General features: G+C 42.0%; 1 protein-coding gene across 3 annotated transcripts in view; it reads left to right on the top strand.

Moving 5' to 3' along the window:
- The window catches only part of PTPN2 (protein tyrosine phosphatase non-receptor type 2), a 97,926-nt gene extending 75,622 nt beyond the window's left edge, over positions 1–22,304 (top strand). Inside the window, exons 8-11 of one of the 3 annotated variants that reach the window (XM_053571888.1) lie at positions 3,154–3,335; positions 9,431–9,532; positions 11,173–11,208; positions 21,937–22,304. In XM_053571888.1, coding sequence (XP_053427863.1) covers positions 3,154–3,335; positions 9,431–9,532; positions 11,173–11,208; positions 21,937–21,958 — 342 coding nt within the window. In that variant the 3' untranslated portion in view covers positions 21,959–22,304. Of the gene's footprint in view, positions 1–3,153; positions 3,336–9,430; positions 10,243–11,172; positions 11,209–21,936 lie in introns of those variants that run through there. The other 2 variants (XM_053571889.1, XM_053571887.1) reach the window with 2 other exon arrangements.
- The last annotated feature ends 4,969 nt before the right edge of the window (positions 22,305–27,273 follow it).

Below are 27,273 nucleotides of genomic sequence, written 5' to 3'. Positions count from 1 at the left end.
TCAAACTCTTGGGCTTAAGCAATTCTTTTGCCTCAGTCTTCCATCGGCCTCTTATAATACTTTGTATTTCTGTGGTGTCAATTGTAATGTCTTTTTACAACTTTGATTTTATTTGAGTCTGCTTTTTGTTTCTTAGTCAATTGAAATGAAAGTTTGTTGCTTTTGTTTATATTAAAAACTCTGTTTTTGTTGATCTTTTGTGTTTTATTAGTCTCTTTAAAATTTCTGCTGTGATATTTATAATTTCCTTCTAATTTTGGATTTAGTTTTATCTTGTTTTCTACTTTTTTGATGTGGGCACTTACTGCTATAAACTTCCCTCTTAGAACTGTTTTTGTTATATCCCATAGGTTTTGGGAATTGGGTTTCCATTTTCATTTTCTCAAGAAACTTTTAAATTTTTCTTTTAATTCTTCATTGACACATGGTTTTTCAGAAGCATGTTCTTTAATTTTAGTGTATTTGTATAGTTTCCAAAGTTCCCGACTATCATTGACTTCTCATTTTATTCCATTGTAGTCAGAAAAAATGCTTGATATGATTCTAATTTTTTTGAGATGATTTGTGGCCTAACGTGATTTATTCTGGGAAGTTCCATGTTCTGTTGAGAAGACTGAGTATTCTGTGGCTTACATGTCATATTCTGTAAATATCTCTTAGGTGCATTTGGACTAAAATGCAGTTTTTTATTTTTTTGCAGTTTTATTTATTTATTTATTTATTTTGGTTTTGTTTTGGCTGGGGCCGGGTTTGAACCCACCACCTATGGTATATGGGGCCGGCGCCCTACTCCTTGAGCCACAGGCACTACCCTTAAAATGCAGTTTTAAACTAATGTTTTGGTTTTGATTTTCTGTCTGGATGATCTGTGCATTGCTGACAGTGAGGCGTCGAAGTCCCCTTCTATTCCTGTATTGCAGATTGTCTTTACCTTTCCATCTCATATTTGCTTTATATATTTGGGTGCTCTGGTACTGGGTGCAGATATATTTACAATCATTATATCCTTTTGCTGAATTGACCCCTTTATCATTATGTAATGACCTATTTATTTATTTATTTTGAGACAGAGTTTCACCATGTCGCCCTGGGTAGGTGCTGTGGCATCACAGCTCACAGCAACCTCAAACTCTTGGGTTTAAGTGATTCTCCAGCCTCAGCCTCCCAAGTAGCTGAGACTACAGGTGCTCACCACAACACCTGGTATTTTGTTGTTGCAATTGTCATTGTTGTTTGGCAGACCTGGGCTGGATTCGAACTCGCCAGCGCTGGTATATGTGGCTGGTGCCCTAGAGGCACCGAGCCATAATGACCTTTTTAATATCTTTTTTTTTTTTTTTTGTAGAGACAGAGTCTCACTGTACCGCCCTCGGTAGAGTGCCGTGGCGTCACACGGCTCACAGCAACCTCTAACTCTTGGGCTTACGCGATTCTCTTGCCTCAGCCTCCCGAGCAGCTGGGACTACAGGCGCCCACCACAACGCCCGGCTATTTTTTGGTTGCAGTTTGGCCGGGGCTGGGTCTGAACCCGCCACCCTCAGCATATGGGGCCGGCGCCCTACTCACTGAGCCACAGGCGCTGCCTTTTAATATCTTTTTTAATTCTTTTTTTTTTTTTTTTGAGACAGAGTCTCACTTTGTCACAGAATGCTGTGACATCATAACTCACAGCAGACCAAACTCTGGGGCTCAAGTGATCCTCTTGCCTCAGCCCCCTGAATAGCTGGAACTTCAGGTGTCTGCCACACATACCCAAATAACAGCACAATGGTTATTTTTAGAGATGGAATCTTGGTTTTGCTCAGGCTAGTCTCAAACTTCTGAGTTCAAGCAGTCCACCCGCTTGTCCTTCCAGAGTGCTAGGATTATATTACATGAGCCACTGCACCTGGCCTCTTTAATTTTTTTTTTTTTTTTACTTAAAAGTCTATTTTGGGCGGCGCCTGTGGCTCAAAGGGATAGGGCGCCGGCCCCATATGCCAGAGGTGGCGGGTTCAAACCCAGCCCAGGCCAAAAACTGCAAAAATAAAATAAAAATAGAGTACAGTGCTACAATACTTAAAAAAAAAAAGTCTATTTTATCTGACAAAAGTATAGCTATTCCTGCTATACATATTTAGTATATGTATATCATTACAGGTGATGTGAGTTTCTTATTGTAGGCAGCGTGTAATTGGATTTGTTTTTTTAATTCTTTAGCCACTGTGCATCTTCACAATGAAGAATTTAGTTTATTCGTATTAATGGGTGTTGATAAGTAAGACTTACTCCTGCCATTCTTTTCATTTTTTTCCTGCTCATTTTCTACATACTTCGTTCATTTATTCCTCTCTATTGTTTACCTTGGTGGTTTGGTGATTTTGTGTGTTGATAAGCTTGAATCCGTTTCTCTTTCTTATTTGTATATCCGCAAATAATAATCTGTGGTTACTGTGTGATTTTTAAAATGATAAAACTAGACTTTCACCCTACGCACACAATTTATAATTTTGTTCCTTAATTCATATATTTTATGATGAGTGTCCTATAACCACTTATTGTAGCTATCATTATCATTGACATTTTGACTTTTAGCCATCATACTAGAGATTTGAAAGATTTTAATACCAGTACAGGAGTAAAATTTTCTGAGTTTGATGATGATTCACCTCTGTCAGTGAAGTTATCTTTTTGTATATTTTCATGATAGTGATTACTGTCCTTTTGCTTCCAGTAGAAGCATCTGCTTTAATTATTATTTATAAGGCTATTCTAGTGCTGACAGATTTTTACAGCTTTTGCTTATCTGGGAAAGGCTTTATTTCTTTTTCATTTCTGAAGGAAAAGGTGCTCCTAGTAGTTTTGGGGTTTTCCCCCCCTTTAGAACTTTGAATGCATCATCCTATTCTCCTGGTCTGCTAAGAAATCTCCTGATAGAAATGTGCTGGGGATTCCCCATAGGTGACTTTTGACACTTTTTAAAATTCTTCCTGCTTTTTGGAATTCCTTTGTCTTTTTACAGTTTGGTTATAATAATGTGCCTTAGAGAGGACCTCTTTGTGTTGAAATCTGTTTGGGGTCACTGAGCTTCATGGATCTGGATGTCTGTGTTAAAATCTTACTACTTTGAATAGTAGTATTTGCTTTTGTTTGTCATTCCTCTTCCTTACCTAGAAACGGTGGAAAGAGCTATCTAAGGAAGACTTATCGCCTGCTTTTGATCATTCACCAAGCAAAATAATTACTGAAAAATACAATGGGAACAGAATAGGTCTAGAAGATGAAAAAATGACAGGAGACCGATGCACAGGACTTTCCTCCAAAGTACAGGAGACTGTGGAAGAGAAGAATGAGAGGTAAGCTTCCCGTGACTCCCTGCTCAAAAGTGCAGGGTACTATGGAAGAGAACAGTGCGAGGTGAGCTTCCTGTGACACTCTGCTCAAAAGTGCAGGGTACTATGGAAGAGAACAGTGCGAGGTGAGCTTCCCGTGACTCTCTGCTCAAAAGTGCAGGGTACTATGGAAGAGAACAGTGCGAGGTGAGCTTCCTGTGACACTCTGCTCAGAAAGTGCAGGGTACTGTGGAAGAGAACAGTGCGAGGTGAGCTTCCTGTGACACTCTGCTCAGAAAGTGCAGGGTACTGTGGAAGAGAACAGTGCGAGGTGAGCTTCCCGTGACTCTCTGCTCAGAAAGTGCAGGGTACTGTGGAAGAGAACAGTGCGAGGTGAGCTTCCCGTGACTCTCTGCTCAGAAAGTGCAGGGTACTGTGGAAGAGAACAGTGCGAGGTGAGCTTCCCGTGACTCTCTGCTCAGAAAGTGCAGGGTACTGTGGAAGAGAACAGTGCGAGGTGAGCTTCCCGTGACTCTGCTCAGAAAGTGCAGGGTACTGTGGAAGAGAACAGTGCGAGGTGAGCTTCCCGTGACTCTCTGCTCAGAAAGTGCAGGGTACTGTGGAAGAGAACAGTGCGAGGTGAGCTTCCTGTGACTCTCTGCTCAGAAAGTGCAGGGTACTGTGGAAGAGAACAGTGCGAGGTGAGCTTCCCGTGACTCTCTGCTCAGAAAGTGCAGGGTACTGTGGAAGAGAACAGTGCGAGGTGAGCTTCCCGTGACTCTCTGCTCAGAAAGTGCAGGGTACTGTGGAAGAGAACAGTGCGAGGTGAGCTTCCAGAAAGTGCAGGGTACTATGGAAGAGAACAGTGCGAGGTGAGCTTCCTGTGACTCTCTGCTCAGAAAGTGCAGGGTACTGTGGAAGAGAACAGTGAGAGGTGAGCTTCCTGTGACTCTGTTCAGAAAGTGCAGGGTACTGTGGAAGAGAACAGTGCGAGGTGAGCTTCCTGTGACTCTCTGCTCAGAAAGTGCAGGGTACTGTGGAAGAGAACAGTGCGAGGTGAGCTTCCTGTGACTCTCTGCTCAGAAAGTGCAGGGTACTGTGGAAGAGAACAGTGCGAGGTGAGCTTCCTGTGACTCTCTGCTCAGAAAGTGCAGGGTACTGTGGAAGAGAACAGTGCGAGGTGAGCTTCCCGAGACTCGCTGCTCAGAAAGATGAGGCTTTTTTATTTTAATAAATTTAGTGGATGTGAAATAACATAGGTCCTCTGTTTATTGAATTACTATACCTATTTATTACCAAAGGATGTTCAAGTAGCATCTGATGTCATACTTGTTCTCAAGGAGCTTTCAGACCTATGAAAAATTCAGTACATAGGAACTAGTTAAAAAGCTGTTTAAAACAATATTAATTGAGTAAAAAAATTAATATAATTAGGTGCTAAAAGATATAGTATGGTACAGACAATGAATGGTATAAATAACTCCCATTTGTACAATCATAGAATGTGTTGTAATTAAAATGTAATAATACACTTTTAATTAAATTATAAAATACTTAAATATTTAAACTTAATTCCATTGTTGGAGGAAGAAAAGGTAGTTTTGAAAAAAAAAATTACATAAAATACCCTTTCATACATTTTTGGTTTTTGAGTCCATGTGAATGTGTGAACTATTCGAAAACTTAAACCAAAACTATATTTCTAAGGCTCTACTCATGTCACACATGTTAGGGAGCTGGTGTCTGGTATGAGTTACTGAGCAAAGTGAATGAGCTCATTTTATTTCTCTCTGCTGCATCTCCAAATGACTTTTTCCTTTTTGTTAAATATATTTTTTTATTGTAGGAAATTATATGTTGTCATATTTATTAGAGTTTTCGTGTGTACTCTGAAAAAAGTCAAGTCTGTCATACATTGTAGCTGCACTTCTGTGGTTTTCTAATATAAAAATTGTATATCTGAAATTTTATAAAAGCCTAACAACACATGGTGATAAATAGTACATGTGTTATTATAGATTATAGTGGAAGAATTTATTATAACTTAGCAATGTTACTCCTAATTTATTGCTTCAGTAGTTTTAGGCTACAGGTGAAACCAAAAAGTTGTTTATTCCTTTTCCATCTTAAATATAACTTTTAAATAAGGAAATAATACTGCTTTTTTGTTTGTTTTTCTTTTGTTTTTTGAGACAGAGTCTCACTTGGTCACCCGCAGTAAAGTGCTGTGGAATCATAGCTCACAACAACCCCAAACTCTAGGGCTCAAGTGATTCTCTTGCCTTAGCTTCCTGACTAACTGGGACTACAGGTGCCTGCCACAACAACCAGCTATTTTTTAGAGCTGGGGCCTGGCTGCAGCTCCGGCAGGTCTCGAACTCGTGAGCTCAGGCAATCTGCCAGCCTCAAGCTCCCATAGTATTGGGATTATTTCATGAGCCACAGTGCCTGGCCTAGAGAACAATTTGAATGGAAGAAAAATCTGATCGCTTAGGCCCTTCCCTTCTTCTACATGTTCAAGTAGTATAGAGTATGCCAGAGTATAGAGTTTTGGCAGTTGCTACTACATGTGCTGCCAAGAGTGATGCTCTGTGCTCTTCCAGGGGCAAGGGTGCACAGGAGGCATTCCTTCTTGGTTAATGACCTAAGTTACGCAAATGTATGGGAAACCTGGGCCAGGTCTCACTTGGCAGGTTATTACATGGATATAGTTTCCTTAGACCCAATGAAGTAAAAAAAAGTTTTATTGTATCACAAGTGGAGAGTTTTAGTATATCACAAATGGTGTAGTCCATCCTTCTCCAGAACTGTGTTCTCAAACTAAAATACAGACAATCCCCCAGTTACAAACATCCAACTGAGGTATGACTTACACTTAGCAGCTGCTCCAGCTTACATATGAATTCAACTAATGAACAAATCTACAGAACCTATCTTGTTCATGACCCAGAAACTACCTGTAAAAGTCTGTCTTGGTATTTGCATCTAGTCCATTCCTGAATTATATTGTACGTTTGTGGAAAGCAAAACCTCTATTCTGTTATTTTAAATGAGATAATGTAAATGTCCTCAGCCCAACCAAAAGCCATAACCAATTTCCCCAAATATAGTAAAATCCCTTTTAAAGTCCTATACAGCACTTAAAGTCCTAATTGTACTGTAATAATATAACAACTTAACTCATTGTTGGGTTTATATGGTAAATCACAGTATTATAAAGTACCGCTTAGAAATTATAACTGCCTTCTGTACTGCAATAAAAATTTTAAATGAGGCTCAGCTCCAATAGCACAGTGGTTTACAGCGCCAGTCACATACATGGAGGGTGGCGGGTTCAAACCCAGCCCTGGTCAGCTGAAACCACTGCAACAATAACAACAACAAAAATAGCCGGGCATTGTGGTGGGCACCTGTAGTCCCAGCTAGTTGGGAAGCTGACGCAAGAGAATCACTTAAGCCCAAGCGTTGGAGATTGCTGTGAGCCGTGACATCATGGCACTCTACTGAGGATGACATAGTGAGACTCTGTCTCAAAAAAAAATTTTTTTTAAATGATACCATACATTAAAGATTTTATCCAAATTGGACTCTTATTGATAGTATCCATAGATTCTTATCAAAAACAAAATAGGGACCCGTGGAAGGCCAACCCTGCTATACTTTTATATCTGATATTTTACATACACTTTTTCTGCACATGAACACACTGTAGTATCTTCCCTAGCAGGTATGTACGTACATATTTGTCATAGTGAATTTTCAACTTAGTGAATTCCCAATAATAATTTTTACAGGTCATTATAGCAAATATTTAGAGTTCAGACAGCCAGGGATAGCTGTCTATATGACGAGTAATACTGAAGAAGACTTGGGAAAGCACACAGGACACACACAGACGAGCAGACACAGCCGTGAGTCGATGTAGGTTACGGGGGTGAAACAAGCACCCAGGCTGCAGATTAAATGCCATAAGGTGAGAACGGAAAGAAGCGCTAAGGGAGTGGAAGGAGGGAGCGTGGAAGAACAGAACTGAAATGAGACACAGAGAGAAGGGAAGGTTTCTGTTTTAGTGGGGAACAAATTTAGAACAAAGTTCTGTACAGCAGGAGAATATTGACCTGTGTTTGCGTAAACATTATGTTGTAGTTCTGGTGGGTATAAGAACTTGGGTTTAGAAGTGGAATTGCAGGGTCACAGGGCAACTCTGTGTTTACCATTTTGAGGAGCCATTGGGAGTTTTCTACAGAGGCTGCGCCATTTTGCATTCCCACCAGCAATCCCCGAAGGTTCCATTATATCAAAGAAATGTAACATTGATAAAAGTATTGTGATGTGGTGCATATTAACTTTTTCAGTTGTCTAAAATGCCCACGTTATGGCTTTCTAAATAAATAGCTCGGGGAGGGGGGTATAATTTACATACCATAAAATTCACTCATCTAAATTATACAATTCAATGAATTTTAATACGTGTACGGAGTTGTGTAGCCATCACCGTAATCTAATTTTAGAACATTTTCAGGATCTCAGCCTCTTTTTAAATAAAAAAAATTCACTTGCAGTGCCTGTGGCTCAGTGGGTAGGCGCCAGCCCCATATACCGAAGGTGGCAGGTTCAAACCTGGCCTCGGCCAAACTGCAACCAAAAAAAAAAAAAAAAATTCACTATTTGGTTGATTCTTTGGTCCCCTTTGAGACCAGGCCTCTAGACCAGTTGTATTTTGGAATACGTCACCATCTGGATTTAATCATTGTTTTTCGTAGTTAGATTCAGTTTTAAACATTTGGCCAGAAAAAAAATTGTCTCTTGATATAGCACACATGGAAGAAGAATTGAAGTTTTTGTTTTTTGTTTTTTGTTTTTGTGACAGTCTCACTTGGTCACCCTCAGTAGAGTGCTATGGCATCGTAGCTCACAGCAACCTCAAACTCATGGGCTCAAGCAATCCTCTTGCCTAAGTCTCCCAAATAGCTGCAACTACAGACACTCACCACAATGCCTGGCTGTTTTTAAGAGATGGAGTCTTACTCCGACTCAGGCTAGTCTCAAACTTATGAGCTCAAACAGTCTACCCACCTCGGCCTCCCAGAGTGCTGGGATTACAGCATGAGCCACTGCACCCGTCCTGAATTCAAGATTTTTAATCAAGCTACTATTCAGAGCTAGTTATGGTTTAGAAAAATTACCATGGCTATAATGTTTAATTTGAGGGCAGGTGAGCTGGGTAGGGCGTAATACAGACAAATGAAAACAGGAGATGAAGTTTGTGAGATTTTTTTTTTTTTTTTTTTTAAATAAGAAATAGTAACCAGGGCGGCGCCTGTGGCTCAAAGGGGTAGGGCACCGGTCCCATATGCCGGAGGTGGTGGGTTCAAACCCAGGCTTGGCCAAAAACCATCAAAAAAAAAAGAGAGAGAGAAATAGTAACCTACATACTGCCATTGGCCATTAGTTTTTTCATTTTGAGAGATTCGGTCTCCCTGTATTGCCCACGCTGAACTTGAACTCCTGCATTCAAGTGATCCTGCTGCCTCACCCTCTTCCCAAGTATCAGCGTGGCCATTTTTCTTCATGTGGTACTAGGACCAAGTATCTTGGGTGCCTTAGAACTTCCATCGAAACTGAAATTCTGTATTGAATAGGAAAATAGAAGCTAGAGGTATGTATGGGCAAACAGAAGAACAGCATTCCCACAACATAATATTCATGGAGATATTCAATAGACTGCTTTTGTGATATGTCAAATGTGACCTCAGAAGATCAGCTGGATAGTGGGTGGACCCCTGTGTCCCCACTCCTGCTTCTTTGGCTAATTAGCACAAAAGGAAAGAAAACTATCAATTCACTTCTCAAGAAAGAAGGTACCTTATGTTCAAATTATTACTTGCAGGTCCTACTAAACATAACTTATTAATATAAAACTGTACCAGCAATTGTTGCCAGAGCACATCTCTGGACCATTTAGAATATAGAGGCTTTCCCCCTTTTTATTCCGGTGTCTAAGTGAGATAAAACATACGTAGTTGTATGTAGCTTTATTTGTGTTTTGGTCCTCTGTATTAGAAGAATTAAATCCTGCTGGGTATGCACTTCTTTTATTTGTCTTTATTTATTCATAGTGTTCTACGGAAACGTATTCGAGAGGACAGAAAAGCTACCACGGCTCAGAAGGTGCAGCAGATGAAACAGAGGCTAAATGAGACTGAACGAAAAAGGAAAAGGTGGTTATATTGGCAACCTATTCTCACTAAGATGGGGTTTGTGTCAGTCATTTTGGTTGGCGCCGTTGTTGGCTGGACACTGTTTTTTCAGCAAAATGTCCTATGAATAAACAATTAATTTTGTCCAGCAAGCTTCTGCACTAGTAGCTGACAGTGCTGTGTTACTCTCACAGGTTTGTCTGTTCACAGCAAATGCCCCATATCCCATAAATGGTGCAGTAGAGTAGACATCCGTCAGATAGGTGGTGTGCCCAGTCAGAAGCCCGGCCACTCAGGACTCACAGCAGGTTCCTCTGAAACCCACACTGTAAATGGCAGCGTCTAAAATAAATGCATTCATGTTTGTTACAAACTGGTACATTTTGCAACTGTATTCATACATATCAGACTTAGTATTTCACCTGACCAACACTGAGAAATCCTTTATCCCAGGATGTTTTTGGCGGCTGTCTGGATTTCAACCTGCACTTGATATAAGCAATAAATGTTGTGGTTTTATCTACGTTATTAATGGAAAGAAAATGACATTTAAATAATGTGTGTAATGTATAATGTACTGTTGAACATGGGCAGCAACACTTTACATTCTTTACCATTTCACGGTAAATATATTTTATAAGTTTTAATCTTAATTTTGTAGTTAACTGTACTTTTTAAAAGCTCAATTTGAAAAATATGTTACCATTAAAAAAATAAATTGTATGTTGATTCAATTCTACTGGATACATTTTCCATTTTTCTAAAGAGAAATTTGATATGAGCAATTAGAACTCTGAAAAAGCAATTTCTACTATATATTTGCATTTTTTTTTTGTTTTGCAGTTTTCCCCATTTTAAAAAGAAAAATAATTTTTTTTTTCCTAAAAATACCTTTGAAGGAAAATTCTTACCGGGATGGTCAGGTAACCATCGGTCAAGGCTTTGTAAAGAAATTGATTTTTGTAAAGCCCATTGCTATGATTTACTTTTTACAATTTCAGTGTAATTACCCTAATTTATAATTGGGGTAAATCACGATTTAGGAAGTAAAAGTAAGAAGCAGAATTTTATGCTCCACAGTTTCAGTTTACTAGACGGAAGTTTTAAAGTAAAATTTTTTTCAAAGTTCTTTGTACTTCAATAAATAGTATGATGTACACAACTTATATTGTCATTTTAACTTCTTAATGAGTATTTTCAAAGCATATTGTTTTTAGTGAATTTGACTCCTTATTTGAGTGCTTTCTTCAGATCCCAACATTCCATTCGGTGTTTAACTTGTTTTACTTGAACCTGTTTTACTTGAAATAGTTGTTATTTGCTTTCATTGCTAGGAGGCCTAGAGAGGAGACATAATTTAGTGGGTTTCAAACTGCTCATTGGATTTCCAGGAGGGTGACCAAGGGGTTACTTTCAACCATAGTATGTCTGTTTTTTCTCCTTTTATAAGGAGATAATTAATTACTTATTAATTATTTTAAAGGAGATAATTATAATTTAAAAACAGTTTGGAAACTATTGGTATAGAAAAATTCTTTGATTTTTGATTTTTGTAGCCTTCTTAAATGTGTTAAATCATGCTGCAACTATGAAAGTAGGATGTAGGTGGCGCTATGTATTAAATGAGGTTTTATATAACATGTGCCTGTGTCCTGATTCAGTGTATCTGTGTCCTGGAACCTTGGAATGGAGAGGAGGTAAGAGGGACATTTTCTTATGTCTGCCTGCTTTAAACTTGGAGGCTGCTGTGAGCGGTGATGTCCTGGCATTCTACCCAGGGCGACAGCCTGAGGCTCTGTCTAAATAAAAATAATAATAATAATAATAATAGTATTTGGCTGGGTTAGGGTTAGGGGTTGAGGTGTCAGTACCTTTACAATTTAGGTCATTATTCACTTAAAATCTTTCTTTCCAATTTGCATTGGTTTATCTTTGCTAAAATGTAACATATTACTTTGTAAGTCAAATGTAGGCAGGCTTTATTTCCCATTGAAGGTATCCTTGCTTTAAACACAAAGGTAAAGACTTGAGGAAACAAATGCTAACCCCTTGCCAAGTGAAGGTGCTTCATTGGGTTCAGCATTTCTGCTGTGCTTTTTGCCTGCTTTTTGTCCTTTGGGGTGGTGTTGGATGTGATGTGTTTTTAAAATTACATTTAGTGTAGTGAATACATCGTTGTACTTCTTCAAATTTCAGCTATCTTTCCTCCAAGCAAGTAGATCCTTGAGAATGGTGATGACATTGGAAGCTTTAAAGAGCGTTCAGTGTTTACCAGCAATAATAATTTTGGTGGGTGCCAGGTACTAATTATTGAAAATACATGGCAGCATGTTAGGTAACATTTTCTCATTTTTAACACATGTGTAGTTTGACTTTAATAAAGTAATGTCACCTTTTGAATAGGTTAAGGAAGAAAAAAGTTTTTGTTTTGAAACCAGCGTTATTATGTTCAGAAAAGAATCTTTAATTCACATTTAGTGCATTTCCAGTTGTATCTATGCCTCTGATAAATTGACAGCAACCTTTGGTTTATACTCCTTTCCAAGTTCAGCCAAGTACTATTTTTTTGTTTGTTTAATTTAGACAGAGCCTCAAGCTGTCGCCCTGGGTAGAGTGCTGTTGCATCACCGCTCACAGCAACCTCCAACTCCTGGGCTTAAGCAATTCTCTTGCCTCAGCCTCCCAAGTAGCTGGGACCACAGGTGCCCACCACAACGCCCGGCTATTTTTTGGGTTGTAGTTGTCATTGTTGTTTGGCAGGCCTGGGCTAGATTCGAACCCGCTAGCTCTGGTGTATGTGGCTGGCGCCTTAGCTGCTTGAGCTACAGGTGCTGAGTCAGCCAAGTACTATTTTATGTTAGCCTACTAGTGATTTGTATCTATACTTGACCATGTATAAAATACAAAAATATAATTCTCCCTGTTTAATTTTGCCATATAAAAAATGAAAATCATGGCTCGGCACCTGTCTACCTGCCTCAGCCTCCCAGAGTGCTAGGATTATAGGCATGAGCTACTATGCCCGGCCTATAAAAGAGTTTTTAAAAAGCAATATATAGTAAGTACATAGGGGATTTTAGAACAATATATAGGCCATTTCTTATGGCTGGAGGTGATTTTGTATATTTGCTAAGTTTTCTACCTATTTGCCCTTTTTCTCTTCTATCTTTTTGGTTCATTTTCCTCATAATGAACAATAAAAGAGAAAGGAAATTTGAAAATCTTGTTACTCATTTTCCTTTGAAGTAGCTGTTGGCAGGTGTGTCAGTGGGTGTAACTCTGAGTTACTTCCATGCACACTTGGACTTGTCCCCCTCGTCTTAAATAAACTGGAATTAATATTATGAATCAAAAACTATATATTGGTTTAAAAAGTGGTTTATGACATAGAATAGTCCTCCCGTTTTCAGAGTGATGATAGGCACTACCTATTGACCGTTTGCTCCATGCCAGACCATGTACCAAGCTCTTTTTACATTTATCCTGTTGATCCTCACGATAAGCATATGCAGTAGCTGGTGGTGTTACTCAGCCATTATCAGCTGGAGACATGGCATTTCTAGCTTTTATGGTGCTAGGGTTGAAGAGTTTCAGATGAACAGTGTATTTCACTTTTTTTATTTTTTAGCAGTGTATTTTAGAATTAGATAATTCTCAAAGACTGCCATTTATTTCCCACTTCGAAAAATACCATTGGTTAGAGTCTGTATCTAGTCACAGCCCAGAGCCTGGTGTTATTAAAAGTATGTATTGACCACTGCATTCCATAGTGAGTACCTACATTTCCAAATAGCCTGCCTGGTTATTGTACAGTTATCTGTATTTATTTATTTATTTATTCATTCATTCATTTTTGAGACAGAGTCTCACCCTGGCACCCTGGGTAGAGTGTCATGGCATCATAGCTCACAACAGTCTCAAACTCCTTGTCTCAAGAAACCTCTTGCCTCAGCCTCCTAAGTAGCTGGGACTACAGGCACCTGCCACAACGCCTGAGTGGTTTTCTATTTTTAGTAGAGACCAGGTCTCACTCTTGTTCAGGCTGGTCTCAAACTCTTGAGCTAACGGGATCCTCCCCCCATGGCCTCCCAGAGTGCTAGGAATATAGGCATGAACCCTGTGTGTCTGGCCTCTTGTACAGATTTAAAAATCTAGTCTGCCTTGGTTTTTACTTTCAGATACAAATCTTTGAGAGATTTTTTTTTTTTTAAATATAGTCTGTTATAGGGCAGCGCCTGTGGCTCAGTCAGTAAGGCGCCGGCCCCATATACCAAGGGTGGCAGGTTCAAACCTGGCCCTGGCCAAACTGCAACCAAAAAATAGCCGGGTGTTGTGGTGGGCACCTGTAGTCCCAGCTACTCGGGAGGCTGAGTCAAGAGAATCGCCGAAGCCCAGGAGTTGGAGGTTGCTGTGAGCTGTGTGAGGCCACGGCACTCTACCGAGGGCCATAAAGTGAGACTCTGTCTCTACCAAAAAAAAAAATGTAGTCTGTTATAAGCCAAATGCCATTAGGTATGTACCACATTTCCTTCCATGTCTGGCCAGAGTTCAAGCCTTGGTAAAATTGGTTTATTTTTCCTTCCACTGGGTTTCCACAGGGGCTCTCTGGGGATATTGAGTATATCATCAGGGCAGAGCTAGCCACAATCTGTTGCTCACGTGGCCGGGCAGGTGTGTTTCTGAGGTCATCCTTGGTCACACTTGACGCTTCTGCCCATAGTTTGGAACTAAGTGCACAGCAGAAACCCACATCCCACTCTCAACTCTATAGCAACAGCTTAAAGTCTTTTTCTTTTAAGAAGCCTTGTAATATTTTTCCAGGTAGTAGATTTGAATATAGGTCTTGGTTATTGCCTGGATGGTTTACTCTGGAGTTGACCTAACTCCAGCAACCTCCAGCTATGATGCCACGACACTCTACCCAGGGTAACAGAGTGAGACTCTATCTCAAAAATAAACAAATAAATACATAAATACATTTCAATATACTTATATGAAAATTCATCTTTTTTCTTGGTTTGTTTGAATTCCATAGTGAATAGCTATATTTATACCTTCCTTCAAGGGATATCACCAAGAGCCCCTACAACAGTGTATGTATTACAAACCACAGCTGTTTCCGTTCCATTGAATGTCTGTATAAATGGTAACATACCTTGGTAGAAAGAAGCTCAGGCCGTGCAAACCCCTCCGTCCCTGCTCTCCCACGGTTTAAATGCTATGCACACACTCACTGGTTGTGTTCTGTGTTCCTGGCCAAATATACCCATTTTGTTGTTCATTCACAATCAGAAACGATTTTTTTTCTCTCTTTTTTGAGTAATGTTTTTAAAGTAACAATTTCTTTTTTTTTTTTAACCTTTTTTTGCGGGGAGGGGGGGCGGGGGAAGAGTCTTAAGCTGTCACCCTGGGTAGAGTACCATGTTATCATTATAGCTCACAGCAACCTCAAACTCTTGGGTTCAAGCGATCCTCTTGCCTCAGTTTTTCTGTTTAATAGACAGTCTTGCTTTTGCTCAGGCTGGTCTCGAACTCGTGAGCTCAAGCAGTCCACCCACCACAGCCTCCCAGAGTGCTAGGATTACAGGCGTGAGCCACCTTGCCCAGCCTAAGGTCATAATTTCTAAGAAAATGGTGTGAGTTTGGTTATCCATTTTTCCCTCAGTGGCAGGAACTTTCTAAATGTTTAGCATGTTCCAACTGCTCGAGTAGTAGCATTGAGCGACCCTGCCCAGCTGCTTTCTCTCAGCACTCTTTGAGAGAAGGATTCCTTCCCATGGCTGCTAGATTCTGAAGAAACCTGTTGTCCTCAGTGTCACTCTGCCCCTCATCTGCTGTGTGCCGTCTGCCCCAGCACAGGCCAGGTGGAGGCAGCAGCTGGTCTGAGGGGCTGACTGGGGAGCAACACTGACGGTGAAAACATCTTGACGAGCCCTGACCGTTTCTGGGCAATCTCTTGGGAGAAGAAACGTTCAACCTTTTGAGTTCTTTCAGTTTTGTTTTTTAATTTCGAGTAGAATAAGAGAATTATGGCCCAGCGCCTGTGGCTCAAGTGGCTAAGGTGCCAGCCACATAACATCTGAGCTGACGGGTTCAAATCCAGCGCAGGCCCGCCAAACAATGACAGCTGCAACCAAAAAATAGCCAGGTGTTGTGGCAGGCACCTGTAGTCCCAGCTACTTGGGAGGCTGAGGCAGGAGAATCGCTTGAGCCCAGGAGTTGGAGGTTGCTTTGAGCTGCAATCTAGGCAGCCGAGGTAAAGTTGCCACAAGCTTCTACCCAGCTTGAGGCTGTGTCTCAAAATAAAATAAAAATAGAGAATTGTACAGTTTAATGAGGATATTAGAGTCTGATGTCTGGTTCGAGCGCAGGTAGAATGTGTGGAGGATCTACAAGGAGACTTGCATGGGAATTTTTTTCTTAGACACCATTTTTCGTTTTTTTTTTTTTTTTTTTTGGCCGGGGCTGGGTTTGAACCCGCCACCTCCGGCATATGGGACTGGCACCCTACTCCTTTAGCCACAGGCGCCACCCTAGACACCATTTTTCTAAGAAGCATCAAATGATTTATTATTATTGCTCTAATTTGGCATATGTATGTTTTTCAGATATATTATGCTTTTGACATATCAAATTACTACAATTAAAAAACTTTTCATTTCTTTGAACTTGCTGAATTCAGAAGAGGGAACCTAGGTAAACCATTTTTAAGACAGTGTTGTGAGGCCCCTTGGCTCATTTCATTAGAATATTTGTGTGTTGTTTGGTTGGTTGCAGTGGCTCACGCCTGTAATCCTAGCACTCTGAGAGGCGGAGGCAAGTGGATTGCTTGAGTTCGAGAGCAGCCTGAACAAAAGCAAGACCCCGTCTCTACTAAAAATAATAAATCGGCGCCAGGGCCACCGCTGCACAGGAAGTACCAGGTGACCAAGTCCAGCTTGTTACATTTGATTTGTTCTGACGCTTTTTTTTTTTTTTTGGAGATAGAATCTCAAGCTGTCACCCTCGGTAGAGTGCGACGGGGTCACAGCTCACAGCAACCTCCAACTCTTGGGCTTAAATGATTCTTCTTTTGCCTCAGCCTCCCAAGTAGCTGGGATTACAGGCACCTGTCACAATGCCTGGCTATTTTTTTGTTGCTGTTGTCATTGTTTAGCTGGCCTGGGCTGGATTTGAACCCACCAGCCTTGGTGTACATGGCCAGTGCCCTAACCACCAACCTACGGGCACTATGTTTTGACTCATTTTACTGTTTTTGCCTTATAAATAAAAAATAGCAAAAATTTATTCAAGTGAATGTATTAGAATTTTCTAAAATAAAGCCCATTTATCTTTTTAGTCTTACAAATACGTTTTCTTTTTATTCTTTTCTTTTTTGAGACTGAATCTCACTTTGTCACCCAGGCTAGAGTGCTGTGACATCATCATAGCTCACAGCAGCCTCAAACTCTGGCTCACTTGATCCTCCTGCCTCAGCATCCCACGTAGCTGGTTCTACAGGCACCTGCTATAATGCTTGGCTAGTTTGTCTATTTTTTTGTTGTTGTTGTTGTTTCTTTTTTTTTTTTTTAATTTATTTTATTTATTTATTTATTTTTTATTGTTGGGGATTCATTGAGGGTACAATAAGCCAGGTTACACTGATTGCAATTGTTAGGTAAAGTCCCTCTTGCAATCATGTCTTGCCCCCATAAAGTGTGACACACACCAAGGCCCCACCCCCCTAGTTTGTCTATTTTTATAATTTTTTTTTTTGAGACAAGAGTCTCACTATGTCGCCCTCAGAGTGCCATGGCATCACAGATCACAGCAACCTCAAACTCTTGGGGTTTCAGCCATTCTCTTGCTCAGCCTGCCGAGTAGCTGGGACCACAGGTGCCTGCCACAACAACGCCCAGCTATTTTTTGTTGTAATTGTCGTTGTTGGGTTCGAACCCACCAGCTGAGCTACAAATGCCAAGGCAGTTTGTCTATTTTTAATAGAGACTGGGTCTCACACTTGCTCAGGTTGGCCTGGAACTCCTGAGCTCAAGCAATCCACCAGAGTGGTAGGATTACAAGCATGACCCACCCGCTCACCAGCTTTATATCCTTTTTTGTTTGTTTGTTTTATTTTGTTTAAAGAGAGAGGGTCTCTCTCTGTGACTCAGACTTGAGGGCAGTGGTATGATCATAGCTGCCTGCAGCTTTGAACCCTTAAACTCCTGGGCTTAAACTATTACAAGCATGAGCCCCTGCACCCAGCCTTAAATTGTCTTTTAAAATAGCTAACCCTTCCAGTGATTTAATCTTATTTTCTTACCCCCAGAATTACATTTGCAAAGGAGCAATGAATGAATTTTTTTATTTTATTTTATTTTTTATTTATTTTTTTTTGTAGAGGCAGAGTTTCACTTTATCGCCCTCAGTAGAATGCCGTGGCGTCACACAGCTCACAGCAACCTCCAACTCCTGGGCCTAGGCGATTCTCCTGCCTCAGGCGCCCGCCACAACGCCCGGCTGTTTTTTTGTTGCAGTTTGGCCGGGGCCAGATTTGAACCCGCCACCCTCGGTATATGGGGCCGGCACCCTGCTCACTGAGCCACAGGTGCTGCCCGCAATGAGTGAATTTTTTAAGAGCACTGTTTTAGTGGATATAAATGATACATCATTCTTGGTAAAACCTCTAACAAACTACAGTGCAACAGTTTATGTGGAACACCTACAGTTCTGGCAACCAGTTTAAATACATAATGTAAATTTAATCTCCACAACACCTCTTCTAGGTGTAGATAGCACTTTTGTTTAGACAGATCCTCACTCTGTCACCCAGGCTAGAGTACTGTGGTGGCATCATAGCTCACAGCTACCTCAAACTCTTGGGTGCAAACAATTTTCCTGCCTCAGCCTCTCAAGTAGCTGGGACTACAGGCACCCACCACTGTGCCTGGTTAGTTTTTCTGTTTTTCATAGAGATGCGTCTCACTCTTGCTCAGGCTGGTCTTGAACACCTGAGCTCAACCAGACCATCCATCTAAGCCTCCCAGAAGGCTAGGATTATAAGTGGGATTCCTTCCCCCTTCTACACCCCCATGCCCAGCCCTTAGATAGCATTATTATCTCTATTTTCACAATAAGAAAATGAGGTCAAAGAATAATTTAACCAAGACTGCACCACTAGTTAGTACAGAACTGAGATCCAAATTCTAACCCATACAATTCTTTCTTTCTTTTTTTTTTTTTTTTTTGAGACAAGAGTCTCTCAGAGTCTCACTATGCCCTTGGTAATGTGCTGTGGCATCACAGCTCACAGCAACCTCAAGTTCTTGGGCTTAAGTGACTCTCTTGCCTCAGCCCCCCAAGTAGCTGGGACTACAGGCACCTGCCACAACACCCACCTATTTTTTTTGTTGCAATTGTCATTGTTGCTTTAGCTGGCCCAGGCCGGGTTCAAACCCGCCAGCCTCAGTATATGTGTCTGGCGCCATAACCACTGTGCTATGGGTGCTGAGCCTAACCCATACAACTCTTATACTTCTTCCACTGTGTCTCACTATGTTCTTTATGGAGTATTTACACCAAATATGTAAATGGGGAAATAGTCAACCAATGTAAAAATAATAAATAAAACCCAAAGTAGGGTGAGTATGGTATCTCTTGTTTACAATCCCAGCACCTTGGGAGGCTGAGGTGGGGATTGCTTGAGGGTAGGAATTCAAGACAAGCCTGGGCAAGATAGTGAGACCCTGTCCCTACAAAAATAAAAGAATTAGCCAGGCATGGTGGCACATGCCTGTAGTCCCAGCTGTTCAGGAGCCAGTTCTGGAGGATCACTTGAACCCAGAGCTGGAGGCTACAATAGCAGCCTCTGTCTTTTGTTAAGTAAAGCAAATTTAAGAAAACTTTGTGCAACAGTTTGAACTGGAACATCAGAATATTCTCTAAACCAAATCATTATTTCATTCACTTTGAATTGTTCCTTTATTTCAAAGGACAGACTACTCAATGCTTGGACTGCACACACACACACACACATACACGTGTGTGTATATATATATTTTCTACCCCCAGGTGTAGGGGCTCACACCTATAATTTTAGCACCTAGAGAGGCCAAGCAAGAGGATCTCTTAAAAGTCAGGAGATCAAGACCAGTCTAAGCAAGAGCGAGACCACATCTCTACAAAAAAACCAGAAACATTAGCTGGGCACTGTGGTGTTCATCTGTTCTCCAGCAACTTGCTTGGCTCAGGCAGTTTGAGGTCGCTGTGAGCTGTGATGACACCACAGCACTCTAGACTGGGGCAACAGAACAAAACCCTGTCTCAAACAGAGTGCAGTGGCTCATACCTGTAATCCTAGCACTTTGCAAGGCCAAGTTCGAGACCAGCCTGAGGAGGAGTGAAACCTCATCTCTAAACAATAACCGGGCAGGGCAGCACCTGTGGCTCAAGGAGTAGGGCGCCGGCCCCATATACCAGGGGTGCTGGCTTCAAGCCCTGCCCCAGCCAAAACTGCAAAAAAAAAAAAAATAGCCGGGCATTGTGGCAGGTGCCTGTAATCCCAGGACTTGGGGGACGGGGCAAGAGATTGCTGTGAGCTGTGTTGCCATAACACTCTACCAAAGGTCACAACATGAGACTCTTGTCTCCAAAACAAAAAAACTATATGTGTATATATATATAAAAATATATATGTGTGTATGTATATATAAATATATATGTGTATATATATATATATACACACACACACACATATATACAAAACTATATATATGCATATGTATATACATATATGTAGATAAGGTTTTTTCTGTTTTGTTTGGAAGCAGCAGCAACCGTCAGAATCAATAAAAAAGTACTTTTCCGTACTCTACCAACTTTGGTTCGGGGTTCTGAAATTCTCTTTTTGACTTACAGACATCTGATGAAAATATTTTCTTGGTAATATGAAGTTTTTCCATCAGCATTGGAAAATCAGAGAAGATAGTTGATACAAGGTGCCTTTCATAAGAGGAGGGAGCCAGTAGGCAGGACAGACATAGTATTTTTGGGAGGGTATTTTGTTTTTTGGAGACAGACTCCCACTTTGTCACCCCTGGTAGAGTGCGGTGGCGTCACTGCTCGTAACAACCTCAAACTCTTGCCTCAGCTTCCCGAGTAGTTGGGACTACAGGTGCCCTACCACAGCACTCAGCTATTTTTAGAGACAGGGTCTTGCTCTGGTTCAAGCTGGTCTCGAACTCCTGAGCTCAAGCAATCAGCCCGCCTGGCTGGGATTACAGGCGTGAGCCACCCCACCCAGCATTTTGGGGGTTTTGATTAAATGTGCAGATGTAGTTTATATTTCTTGTTTTTACATGTGGAGATAAAATACAAATATTTAGCTTTGGGATTTCTTGTGGTAGTGAGGGGAGTTGGGGGAAGAATAATACTATTAGCCTCCCGAGAAGTTCATTTATTTGCAAATATTAGGCAAATAACATGAAAAACTCAGCTACCTTATAATAGTTATTCCATCTCTCTATTTTTAACCTCTAAAATTTTATTCTTTGGCATTAAAACACAATAAGTCTGTGAATTATTTTATGTCTGTGTTTTCTTTAGGATTGATAGTAACTTAAGTATCATGTCATTTCGATTTTATATCTATAATTAATATTATCCTTCAGGACAAAAACCTGCTAATATGTGATTTAAAAATACAAACTAACGGGCGGCACCTGTGGCTCAGTGAGTGGGGTGCCAACTCCATATACTGAAGGTGGTGGGTTCAAACCCGGCCCCGGCCAAACTGCAACAAAAAATAGCCAGGCGTTGTGGTGGGCACCTGTGGTCCCAGCTACTGGGGAGGCTGAGGCAAGAGAATCGCCTAAGCCCAGGAGCTGGAGGTTGCTGTGAGCTGTGATGGCACAGCACTCTACCAAGGGCAGTAAAGTGACACTCTGTCTCTACAAAAAAAAAAAAAATACAAACTAACTTTATGTTCAGATATTACATTGATAATATTTTTAGCAGTCTTAAACAGTGGAGGCCCAAATGGGATTATACTTTTGCACTGAATTTCAAAGTATTGGTAAGTCTGGTATATGCCATATAGTCTTTGTAAATCCTCATGGGTACCATTTTTTAAAAAGCTGTCTTTCTGTTAGTATCCCATACAGAGGTCATTTCTTGAGTAAATCGGGATGACTAAATAATACATAGTTACTTGAAGAAATGAGTAATGGTGCTTTAAGGGTCTTCCTTGTACCACCAATTCTGTGTAAAAATCAAGCCCTTTGGCAGGTGACAGTGAAGCACTTACTATGGCTGGAAGTGATATGTTGGAATGATTTTTGGTTGCCTTTTATTTCACTGTTAGCCCTTTTATGTTTGTGTGTATCTACGTATGTCTGTGTGTTTGGTAAATATGAATTGAATAGACGACTTCTTATTTTATGTTTTAGGCCAAGATTGACAGACACCTAAATATTCATGACTTGAGAATATTCTGCAGCTATAAGTTTTGAACCATTGATGTGCAAAGCAAGACCGAAGCCCACTCTGGACACTGCGGTGAGGCCGCTGGCCTTGTAGATGGCTTCACGGCCGTCTGTTTACAAAGTGAACTTCACATCCAGGGAACGAAGAGCATCCACCAGCAGAAGACTTTGCAGAACCTCTAATTTGATGTATCGTTAAGTGTTTTTTAATACATGTATGAAATGTAGAAAGATATATAAGAAATAAATTAGGAGAGACTACTTTGTATCGTACTGCCATTCCTACTGTATTTTTATACCTTTTGGCAGCATTAAATATTTTTATTGAATAGACTTGTTGGTTTGTGTGCATTGTCTTAGGACAGCTCTGCTTCAAATTATGGATATTTTCCTATGGGTTTACTCTTAAATTTCTGTAACTAGCAATTGATATTTAAATCAAAATTGGTTCTGGGTAGTGTCTATGGCTCAATGGGTAGGGAGCCATCCCCATATACCGAGGGCGGCGGGTTTGAACCCAGCCCCGGCCAAACTGCAACCAAAAAATAGCCGGGTGTTGTGGCGGGTGCCTGTAGTCCCAGCTACTCAGGAAGTTGAGGCAGGGGAATCGCCTAAGCCTAGGAGTTGGATGTTGCTATGAGCTGTGACGCCAGGGCACTCTACCCAGGGCAACAAGGTGAGACTCTGTCTCAAGAAAAAAAAAAAGGTTCAAAATAATGGCCACTTGTAAAGGTTTTTTTTTTTTTTTTGTAGAGACAGAGTCTCACTTTATGGCCCTCGGTAGAGTGCCGTAGCCTCACACAGCTCACAGCAACCTCCAACTCCTGGGCTTAAGCGATTCTCCTGCCTCAACTTCCTGAGTAGCTGGAACTACAGGTGCCTGCCACAACGCCCGGCTATTTTTTGGTTGCAGTTCAGCTGGGGCCGGGTTTGAACCCGCCACCCTCAGTATATGGGGACAGCGCCTTACCGACTGAGCCACAGGCGCCGCCCCGTAAAGGTTTTTATTTACCCCTTACTAGTCTTTCTGTCCTAATAGTACTGGTTAGGTAAAAGCAACAGCAGAACAGTTATAATACTCCTTTTGTTACCTTGAAAAATATTAATATAGGTAATGGTATTGCCTTAAGGTCAGAATTACTTTCAAGTAAGCACAGCAATTTGGCGCAGTTTTTAAGAATCACAAGGTTATTTCTGTGTTGGGTGTTATACTTGCCTCAGATATTTTCTATAATAAGGAAGCCAAATGTTCCTTCCGGAGTGAGGCATTTGCTTCCTTTACCGTCTCATCCCCACGCAGGCATGGGTGCAGGCTGCATACCCATCATTTGTCAGATCACTGCTGATGGGTTTGCTGTCTAGAGACACTCAAGCCTCCCCACATTACACGAGCAGCATTTTAAGGTGTAATAACTCATTATTTTTTTTTGTTTTGCCAATTGTGAAATTCTTATACAATTCATAAATACATCTATTTCATCTTTTAAAAATTTAAATCAGTATGTTCCTTTTTCCTTTATATGCCAGGTTCTCTGTGTCTGTTTTAGAAGTTAACTTAATTCCTGCTAAATCTTCCTTGAAGTATACACGGAAAGTTTATCACACCACAAAGCAAATAGGAAGGCCATCTTCCCATGTGTCAGCAGAGCTGGAAAGAATCAGATCCTTTCAGCTACCTCTGTGTCCTCACTTCCCATGAAGGCTGCCCCATATTACCAGACTCTTGTTTTGTACCCTCCCAGAGTGGCCTGGGAAGGTTGCTGGGCCAGTGCTGCAGCCGAGCAAAATCTTCAGCTCTCACCTTTCATGACTTCGTGGCTACAGCATCAAAGGCTCTGTCTTTTGTCCTTTGATTCCCCGAACCTTTCTCAGGCTTTTCTTCATTCTGGTTCGTCTGCCAGACTCTTGAATTTTGGAGTTTCCGTGAACTCTGTCTCTGGCCCTTTGGTTTTAACACACTTCACTTTGGGTAAGTTTGTCTTTGCACAAGTCTTTGATGCTAAGCCAGTTCATGCAACTTCCATTCCCAGTCAGCTCTCACTTCAGGGCTATAAACCACATATTCAGTTCTATTTCTTAACTGGTCACTGTGAAAGTTCCTTATCCTCTAAAACTTCTTCAGCCCCTCATTCAGTGTCATGTTCCTTCTGTCTTTCAGTCAGTTTGGTAGCATGGTGGCAGCCCCTGAAAACCTGAACTTCATCCTCCACTGAGGCTCCAGGCCTGGTTTGGTCCCAAGGTCCTGTTAACTCTGCAACCCCCACTGCTCCGCCACCGCCATTTAAACTTACCTGCTGTGGGTCACAGCCCCAGGCTTACTGCCTGCCATGTGCCCCTCTTGGTGCCATTGCACTCTGCGCAGCTCTCATTGTCACCCTCCTTGAAATTCTGTAATGTCGCTTTAGGAAAAGGTTGCCTGTATTTTCAATCCCAAATCTTTTAGCATACTGTGTGTACCACTCCATCTTCTGGCTGTCCCCTGTCTGTCCTCAGCAATCACCCCAAGTTGCAGCTGCACCAAGCCATTTAGAATTCCTGGAATAGTCATTTAAGGACTATTATACACTTACGTGCTCAGCACTACACAAGGCACTGGGTACAGTCTCAGGAGGGTTAAACAGTAAATAAACACATGAGGTGCTCTCAGGAAATGAACAGACACCGACTATCTAGATGTGGAAAAATTAGCTTTCCAGAACTAGGGAAGTCAGAAGCAGAGATACTCAGGAAAACGTGGGCTCTGAATGTTCTCTGGAATGGCACCTTGGGCCCTCAGTTTGCAAAGGGAAGTGGCGAGGCAAGAATGAAGCTTGCCAGGTCTGTGGCAAACCCAGGTGGTCAGCAGGGTGCCCTGACTGCCAGGGCCCAGCTAGATGCCTCTGAAAGAAGCCTGGCCTGTTGCCCAAAGTTTACTAACCCAACAGAATCAGAAACTTCATGGAATTCTCTGGGTATTTGGATGAATCTCTCCCAACCATTCCTCGACTCTGGAAATGCAGCTATTGTTGAAATGGGATTGGTGTGAAAACCCTGGCCACATGGCTGGACTTTGGAAGGATCGAGCAGTGAGCTGACGCCTGCCAGAGGGAGACCAGACAGAGCTTGGTGTGAGACTCAAGTTGAAGAACGTGTTCCAGTTCTGTTTGGCTCTTTGGACAATTTAAGGAAGCTGAGGTAAGGTGAAGTAGCCCAACACATTCCCTGGTGTTAGTCAGAGTCCCCCAGAGAGATGGAACCAATGGGAACCCAGAGATGAGACGAGAGGAGCTGCCCCTGGTTGCGCTGTGGATGCCGAGCCCCATAGCAGGCTGCTGCATGCTGGCGGCCCGTGAAGCCAGTGAGACAGAGGCCTGAGAAACCCGGGGCTGCTGATGAGCATCCCAGAGTTCATGGGAGAGCCTGGAATTGTCCAGAAGAAGGGCATTCCTGCTCCAGAAGTGAGTGAGAATTCACCCTTTACCTTTTTGTCCTATTCAGCCTCCAGCAGATTGGTGCCCAGCCTCTGTGAGGGTGGATCTTCCCCACTCAGTCCAGCGACTTACATGCCCTCTCCCCCACAAACACCCTCTAAAACACACCTGGGGCACCACAATCTTCTGAACAACTACCTTCTGAGTTTACCTTTCAGCAGAAGACAACAGGCTCCATGTGTCCTGAAGCCTTGAGAATAATTAATGGTTTACCAGCTATCTGAGCATCCCTTAATCCAGTGAGGTTGACACCTAAAATCAACCATCACACCAGCCTTCCACTAATCAAGACAGTAGGGACACTTAAGTTTCCCCCAGAAAAGTTGTCAGTGAAATGGGGAAGGCCCCAGGGACACCTCTAGCTGGCATATGGTTGCATTCCAAGCAGAAGTTCAGTGAGTGCTGTTAGGTATGGAAGGGAGTCACTGAAGTCAAGTAATGCTGTAACTTTCTGTCTCCGTGAGAAAATTGTGCTTGGGGCACAGAGCAGACTCCAAAGAAGGGAATCAGAATTGCTTTTTTTTTTTTTTTTTTGTAGAGACAGAGTCTCACTTTATGGCCCTTGGTAGAGTGCCGTGGCCTCACACAGCTCACAGCAACCTCCAACTCCTGGGCTTAAGCGATTCTCTTGCCTCAGCCTCCCGAGTAGCTGGGACTACAGGCGCCCACCACAACGCCCGGCTATTTTTTGGTTGCAGTTTGGCCGGGGCCGGGTTTGAACCCATCACCCTCGGTATATGGGGCCGGCGCCCTACCGACTGAGCCATAGGCGCCGCCCCAGAATTGCTTTTTAAAAAGTAAAAAACAGGGCGGCGCCTGTGGCTCACTGGGTAGGGTGCTGGCCCCATATACCGAGGGTGGCAGGTTCAAACCCAGCCCTGGCCAAACCGCAACAAAAAAGTAAAAAACAGGGGCAGTGCCTGTGGCAGTGAATAGGACGTCGGCTCCATATACCAACGGTGGCAGGTTCAAACCCGGCCTGGCCAAACTGAAGCAACAAAAAAAACAGCCAGGCATTGTGGTGGGCACCTGGAGTCCCAGCTGCTCAGGAGGCTGAGGCAAGACAATTGCCTAAACTGAGGAGTTGGAGGTTGCTGTGAGCTGTAACATTGCAGCACTCAAACAAGAGCTATAAAGTGAGACTCTATCTCTTAAAAAAGAAAAAGAAAAAGAAATGGATGCTGGGCTCGGTGCCCATAGCTCAGTAGTTACGGTGCCAGCCACATATACCGAAGCTGGTGGGTTCAAACCTGGCCCAAGCCAGCTAAAGCAACAATAACAACTGCAACAACAATAACAACAAAAATAGCTGGGTGTTGTAGCAGGCGCCTATAGTCCCAGCAACTTGGGAGGGTAAGGCAAGAAAATCACTTAAGCCCAAGAGTTGGAGGTTGCGGTGAGCTGTGATGCCCGGGTACTCTACCAAGGGCAACATGGTGAGACTGTGTCTCAATAAAAAAAAAGAAAGAGGGCGGTGCCTATGGCTCTCTGGGTAGGGTGCCAGCCCCATATACGGAGGGTGATGGCTTCAAACCTGGCCCTGGTCAAACTGCAACAAAAAAATAGCTGGGCGCTGTGATGGGCACCTTTAGTCCCAGCTACTTGGGAGGCTGAGGCAGTAGAATCGCCTAAACCAAGAGCTGGAGGTTGCTGTGAGCAGTGAGGCCGCAGCACTCTATCAAGGGCGACAAAGTGAGACTCTGTCTCTAAAAAAAAAAAAAAAAAAAGAAAGAAAGAAAGAAATATGCCACCTATGCCTGTTTTCTTAAGTATTCTTGTTAGAAAAGGATGCTGAATTTTTCTTTTTTTTTGCGACAGTCTCAAGCTGTCA

This window comes from Nycticebus coucang, chromosome 19, assembly GCF_027406575.1.
Source record: "Nycticebus coucang isolate mNycCou1 chromosome 19, mNycCou1.pri, whole genome shotgun sequence".
In the NCBI taxonomy this organism is placed as follows: Eukaryota; Metazoa; Chordata; class Mammalia; order Primates; family Lorisidae; genus Nycticebus; species Nycticebus coucang.
This window is presented reverse-complemented; position numbering and strand designations above follow the sequence as displayed.